Raw genomic sequence first — 7,490 nt, forward strand, 5'->3', positions numbered from 1 at the left:
CCCAGTCTTTTTGTTTCTTTGGTAACCATGGAAAGAGTATTGAGGTGAAGCCCCAGTCTTTTTGTTTCTCTAGTAACCATGGAAAGAGTATTGAGATGAAGCCCCAGTCTTGCTGTTTCTCTAGTAACCATGGAAAGAGTATTGAGATGTGGTGCCCCGTCTTTTTTTTCTCTGAAAGTAACCATGTAGAGTATTGAGATGCAGCCTCAGTCTTAGTATAATGATAGCCTCCGGTAATGCCCTGTTTATAACCTGCTAATTAACCACTTAACTGCTCATTAATTCAACCTCTTAATTGAAACACTGAGGGACCAATTAGAAGCCTTGTTAGGCAGAGATCTTAAGACCTTGTTAGGGGAATATGCAGATGTGTTGTGAGCGTTGAACTCTGTAAATAGATCCCACCAAACATAATTGAGAGACAAAGCACTGGGTGATGATGATTCAATGATATGACTGAAGCATATGTAATATAATGATTAAATGGATAGTTCACTAAATTACATTGCTTACAGGGTAAGAAAAACAACTGTCTATGTACAAGGTATGTCTATATGGCCACTGTTTCAAATGTAAACTTTTGAAGGAATCCAATACTTCATTTTGTAATTTGAGTGAAATAGCCCTATATGAAGGTGCTTGGTTTCATGGTTGTTTGTACTAATTTAATACAATTAGAGGGATAATGAGTAATGACATACGTATAGTAACATTTGACAATGAAAGATGGTGGTTCATTTCTTTCCGTTTTCTCCTTCTCAGCCTGTTGTACTCTAACTAATATCATCTGAAAATAAACTTTACAAAACGTAATAGAAACCACATGTTTATTTTGATCAAACAATCATGTCTTTTTCCATGCTACTGTTAAGTACTTTTCAAAGGAAAGGTCTAAAAACCTTACAGTACCATGTTTATCAAATAAAGCTCTTGATTGTTGTCCTATTTAAAGTTGATAATAAAATGATTTACAGAAACAGTCACATCTATAGAATTTGGTATACCAAATCAGTATGTACATGAATCAACAGGCTTGGTATTGAAAAAAGCTATCACATCACCAAGTCAACCAATTGGAATGTATGTAGTCAAGTGCAATACATCAATACTATAATCACCCAGTTTCAGGTCCTTCATAATATGCAATTACATACATATTTCATAACATGTCAATACATTATCATTACTGTGTGATTTTGGCCTGTAACTCCTTCAAACACTCCAGGCTGGCCTCAGGGCCATCCTCCGAGGTCACAAACCCAGGATAGGTGGCACTAAACTGGGCCTGAGGAGGTGGAGATTTAGTGGTGGTGGTGGAGCCCCCATCAACCTGGTGAGAGGAGGGAGGAGAGAGCAGAGGTATCAATTTAGCATGAGCGTAGTCAATCTCAAACCCCTCGAATATCAACCCCACCCCCCACGCTCCAAGACCCTCTTCCAAAACCCTGGCCACCTTCTGGGTTGCCAGTACCAAACTCGTATAATCTGCCTCTTCGAGTCTAAATATATCAGAGGTCAGAGGTCGACGGGGGACCAGTACGGTGAGGCCAGGGGCGTTGGGGAATGGGGTGAGGAATGCCACGTGCCCCTCATCCTCCCACACCCTCCAATGCTGCTCCTCTCCACGGACGATCCGGGAGAAGAGGCCGGGGTGCGATGGGTCTTCCCCCAGGAAGGTGAGGTTTGGTAGGGCATTGGGGGAAGGGAGCTGGGCCCGAATCTCGGCCTGGATCTCCTGGAGGGACGTGTCAGTCCAGCGAGGGCCGCTTTTAGAGGTGACGTAGCCGGGGTCGTGGTGGGTGTAGTGCTCATCTTCCGCCAGGTGGGGGCGCCAATCGCTGTCAAGGCCGTGTAGCGGCAGCACCCGGATCTGAGAGTCAATAACAACAGGGACTATTACTAGGTTACCTGTTCATACTAGAAAGGAGGACAGAATTATGGTGCTACCTAAACACAAATGTAATGTTTTTGTTCATCAACATAAATTATATTGCCAGTTTTTATTCAAAACTAAATGAGACACATTAGAATAGATTAGAATAGAATAGAGAAGAGTAGAATAAAATAGAATGGAGAAAAGATCAGCATAGAATAGAGTAGAATAAGAGTAAAGTAGAAAAGAGTAGAATAGAGTAGAATAAGAGTAAAGTAGAAAATAGTAGAGCAGAGTACAAACACAACAGACCTGGGGTGGACTGTTACTGTCTGGGTGGGGCCTGCAGACCAGGGCACATCTCTTCACCCCCAGCCTCTCACACAGCAGGGCCCCCACCTCCCTGGCCCCCAGCAGCAACCTCAGGTAGGCTCCCTCACCCAGCTTGAAGAGACTGCCCTGAGCTGGGCTTGGTTCCTCATCGGGGCCCCTGGGGGTCTTCTGCTCCAGGATGGTAGTGCCTATGATTGATATTCCATATATGAAGAAAAAGATTGTCCCAAATGGAACCCTTTTCCCTATGCAGTGCACTATAGGGAGGATAGGGTGCCAGACAGCAAGATATAGTGGATGATAGTATACTATAGAAGGATTGCACAGTTCACTGTACATGTTCAGTGGTTGCGTAGAAACTGACTTTCATAAAATGTAAAAGCAATGGATTGACATGAGGTGTGTTACCTGGCTGGAAACCCGACGATGAATTACATTGAATTCTACGTTGGGCAGAAATGAGCGTTTGAATCAGGACAGTTTCCTCTCAACTTCTACAAGCCAGCATGTTGAATAAAATGACAATTATATTTGAATGTACTTTACTGGTTGCCTGTGCGGTTGGTCCTTTTGGTCGGTATATGAGACAATATATCCACAGGAAAGTATAATTCCATCAACCTTTCAAAGCGCAGGTAGTTCATTCAGATTCCTATCACCTGAAGCATGCGCACAAGACAAAAATACATGCACGAGATAAAAATACACGCACAAGACACATGCATACTTGCCGAGCTCTTGCACATGTTTACATGTTTCTGCGCATGCTTCAGGTGATAGGAATCTGAATGCACTACGTGCACTTTGAAAGGTTGAAAGAATTATACTTTCCTGTGGATATATTGTCTCACATTGATTGAAAACACATAGCCAACAGCTTGGATATTTAACGATGCTCCTACGAAAGTTCTAACATTAACTTAGCCTTAAGATGCTTTTGGGAAACCGGGCCCTGGACCAGATCTAGGTGGTAAAGAATATGCATCTACCTGGGGTCCAGGGCATGGGGTGGAGGTAGGCCACCAGCTCCTCTGTCTCCCAGATCACATGACGAGGTCGGGAAAGAGATGATGACATCCTGATGGAGGAAGGGAAAAGACAGAGGGGGAGTAAGAGAGTGAGGGAAGGAGAGGGGGGAGAAAGGGGGAAAGAGAGAGAGAGAAAGATGGGAAGTCTGTAATACAAGGACGGTAAGAATAGATGAGTGTCATCATGACATGCTGCACTTTAGGGTGGACCTGTCTCAATCAATGAGAGATTTTAAATAGACAAGATGGCGCAGTACACATTGTTGAATTTGCTTAATGGAGCAAAACATTTATTTTAATAACTGAGCATTTTCTAAATTCAAACCCACCACCTGAAACTGGACATTCAAGTTAAGGTTGGTCGAAAATGATCTGTGCTACAAACAGTACCTAACCTGTAACTCTCAGTAATGGATCTAAAAAATATTTGGTTAAATAACATTATCTGGTATAACTGTAGCTAGCATCGATGTTTGTCGACCTACTTACGGTACCTTCTTAGAAACCGTGCAAGCAGCATACAGCAAGAACGTGGGTTCAAAACGACTTCCGTTGGTTCTTGGTGTTCATTCAAGAGTTCAGAATGATGGAGGTGAGCGCTGTGTAACAGTGTCGTTTCTATCATACCGTCACAACAACCTTAGTTCGGTCAACTTTCTGTTTCTCGTTAAAGCTGTGGCCGTGTTCGGGAGCATCAAATCCTGACCGACTGATCTACAAATAATAATATCGTTATTTATGATGCACGGTGATTTGTAGATCAGTCAGTCGGCTGCAATGACGGAACAAGCCCAGTGTTTGCTGGTCACATGACAGTCTACGGTGATTATGTTTTCATAAAAATTGGGAAGTGTAGTTTACAGTAAGGACGCCAGGTGGCACTCTAGCATTAGAGGTAAAAAGGCGGCAAGGTACTGTACATTTATGAAATGAACTTGGAGGCCAACTTTTATCACGAGTGAATTTCTGTATGTTTGCTAGCATAACTTAGAAAGCACAACACAAATCAGACAATGGACGGAGAGAAAAACGTTTTAAAGTTTACAAAAGAGGATTACCCTAGGAAGACACACATATTTGGCAATGCAATTGATTGTCTTTGATGCTGTATTTATGTTCATCATATTATCCAAAATGTTCACATTATCCATGACAGTTTACTTTGTTTATCTTTATTGCTGATTGAGTTGAGGTTTGAAAATATTATTACAGTACCTAAAATATTATTACAGTACCTCAAGTCCTTCCTCCCCAATTCTCTAGAAGTGTAGAATGACACCATACCAGTGGTTCTTTCACAGTGACTCATAGTTTCCTTATACACACCTCTCGCTTCCACACACACACACACACACACACACACACACACACACACACACACACACACACACACACACACACACACACACACACACACACACACACACACACACACAGTCTAGAAACTCTTGTCTAGGGTTACTTTTTATTCATAAACGCATATAATTCACATCGCTTTTATTCATATGGTAGTGTCTATAATGTTACCTCATAAACACAACCGTTTTTTATAGGGTAGTGTTTATAATGCTGCCTCATTAGCATAGCAGGCATTTGGTAATGATTATAATGTTACCTCATAAGAATAGCAGGTATCTATGGTAGTGTTTATCATTTTACCTCATTAACATAGCAGGTATGGTAGTGTCTATAATGTTACCTCATCAGCATAGCAGGTATGGTAGTGTCGATAATGTTACCTCATCAACATAGCAGGTATGGTAGTGTCTATAATGTTACCTCATCAGCATAGCAGGTATGGTAGTGTCTATAATGTTACCTCATCAGCATAGCAGGTATGGTAGTGTCTATAATGTTACCTCATCAACATAGCAGGTATGGTAGTGTCGATAATGTTACCTCATCAGCATAGCAGGTATGGTAGTGTCTATAATGTTAACTCATTAACATAGCAGGTATGGTAGTGTCTATAATGTTACCTCATCAGCATAGCAGGTATGGTAGTGTCTATAATGGTACCTCATCAGCATAGCAGGTATGGTAGTGTCTATAATGTTACCTCATCAACATAGCAGGTATGGTAGTGTCTATAATGTTACCTCATCAGCATAGCAGGTATGGTAGTGTCTATAATGTTACCTCATCAACATAGCAGGTATGGTAGTGTCTATAATGTTACCTCATCAGCATAGCAGGTATGGTAGTGTCTATAATGTTACCTCATCAGCATAGCAGGTATGGTAGTGTCTATAATGTTACCTCATCAGCATAGCAGGTATGGTAGTGTCTATAATGTTACCTCATCAGCATAGCAGGTATGGTAGTGTCTATAATGTTACCTCATCAGCATAGCAGGTATGGTAGTGTCTATAATGTTACCTCGTCAGCATAGCAGGTATGGTAGTGTCTATAATGTTACCTCATCAGCATAGCAGGTATGGTAGTGTCTATAATGTTACCTCATCAACATAGCAGGTATGGTAGTGTCTATAATGTTACCTCATCAGCATAGCAGGTATGGTAGTGTCTATAATGTTACCTCATCAACATAGCAGGTATGGTAGTGTCTATAATGTTACCTCATCAGCATAGCAGGTATGGTAGTGTCTATAATGTTACCTCATCAGCATAGCAGGTATGGTAGTGTCTATAATGTTACCTCATCAGCATAGCAGGTATGGTAGTGTCTATAATGTTACCTCATCAGCATAGCAGGTATGGTAGTGTCTATAATGTTACCTCATCAGCATAGCAGGTATGGTAGTGTCTATAATGTTACCTCATCAGCATAGCAGGTATGGTAGTGTCTATAATGTTACCTCGTCAGCATAGCAGGTATGGTAGTGTCTATAATGTTACCTCATCAGCATAGCAGGTATGGTAGTGTCTATAATGTTACCTCATTAACATAGCAGGTATGGTAGTGTCTATAATGTTACCTCATCAGCATAGCAGGTATGGTAGTGTCTATAATGTTACCTCATCAACATAGCAGGTATGGTAGTGTCTATAATGTTACCTCATCAGCATAGCAGGTATGGTAGTGTCTATAATGTTACCTCATCAGCATAGCAGGTATGGTAGTGTCTATAATGTTACCTCATCAGCATAGCAGGTATGGTAGTGTCTATAATGTTACCTCATCAGCATAGCAGGTATGGTAGTGTCTATAATGTTACCTCGTCAGCATAGCAGGTATGGTAGTGTCTATAATGTTACCTCATCAGCATAGTAGGTATGGTAGTGTCTATAATGTTACCTCATCAACATAGCAGGTATGGTAGTGTCTATAATGTTACCTCATCAGCATAGCAGGTATGGTAGTGTCTATAATGTTACCTCATCAGCATAGCAGGTATGGTAGTGTCTATAATGTTACCTCATTAACATAGCAGGTATAGTAGTGTCTATAATGTTACCTCATCAGCATAGCAGGTATGGTAGTGTCTATAATGTTACCTCATCAGCATAGCAGGTATGGTAGTGTCTATAATGTTACCTCATCAGCATAGCAGGTATGGTAGTGTCGATAATGTTACCTCATCAGCATAGCAGGTATGGTAGTGTCTATAATGTTACCTCATCAGCATAGCAGGTATGGTAGTGTCTATAATGTTACCTCATCAGCATAGCAGGTATGGTAGTGTCTATAATGTTACCTCGTCAGCATAGCAGGTATGGTAGTGTCTATAATGTTACCTCGTCAGCATAGCAGGTATGGTAGTGTCTATAATGTTACCTCATCAGCATAGTAGGTATGGTAGTGTCTATAATGTTACCTCATCAACATAGCAGGTATGGTAGTGTCTATAATGTTACCTCATCAGCATAGCAGGTATGGTAGTGTCTATAATGTTACCTCATCAGCATAGCAGGTATGGTAGTGTCTATAATGTTACCTCATCAGCATAGCAGGTATGGTAGTGTCTATAATGTTACCTCATTAACATAGCAGGTATGGTAGTGTCTATAATTTTACCTCATCAGCATAGCAGGTATGGTAGTGTCTATAATGTTACCTCATCAGCATAGCAGGTATGGTAGTGTCTGTAATGTTACCTCATCAGCATAGCAGGTATGGTAGTGTCGATAATGTTACCTCATCAGCATAGCAGGTATGGTAGTGTCTATAATGTTACCTCATCAGCATAGCAGGTATGGTAGTGTCTATAATGTTACCTCATCAGCATAGCAGGTATGGTAGTGTCTATAATGTTACCTCATCAGCATAGCAGGTATGGTAGTGTCTATAATGT

The 7,490-nt window shown here is 41.1% G+C and overlaps 1 protein-coding gene across 4 annotated transcripts; it reads right to left on the reverse strand.

Annotated features, from left to right (window-relative positions):
* Positions 1-810: 810 nt before the first annotated feature.
* LOC115178287 (uncharacterized) lies at positions 811-4,015 on the reverse strand. Of its 4 annotated transcripts, none has more exons than XM_029739396.1 (4): positions 3,720-4,015; positions 3,196-3,284; positions 2,186-2,394; positions 811-1,870 (listed from the first exon to the last, which is right to left on the reverse strand). In XM_029739396.1, exons 1-4 carry the CDS (start codon positions 3,857-3,859, stop codon positions 1,184-1,186), a joined length of 1,125 nt encoding a protein of 374 aa, XP_029595256.1. In that variant the 5' UTR covers positions 3,860-4,015; the 3' UTR covers positions 811-1,183. The 4 variants fall into 4 exon arrangements, with proteins under 4 accessions (XP_029595256.1, XP_029595254.1, XP_029595253.1 ...); XM_029739394.1 differs by having other exon boundaries at positions 3,196-3,380; positions 3,729-4,012; XM_029739393.1 differs by having other exon boundaries at positions 3,196-3,380; positions 3,720-4,012.
* Between the last annotated feature and the right edge of the window lie 3,475 nt (positions 4,016-7,490).

Source organism: Salmo trutta, chromosome 38, assembly GCF_901001165.1.
Source record: "Salmo trutta chromosome 38, fSalTru1.1, whole genome shotgun sequence".
Classification (NCBI taxonomy): domain Eukaryota; kingdom Metazoa; phylum Chordata; class Actinopteri; order Salmoniformes; family Salmonidae; genus Salmo; species Salmo trutta.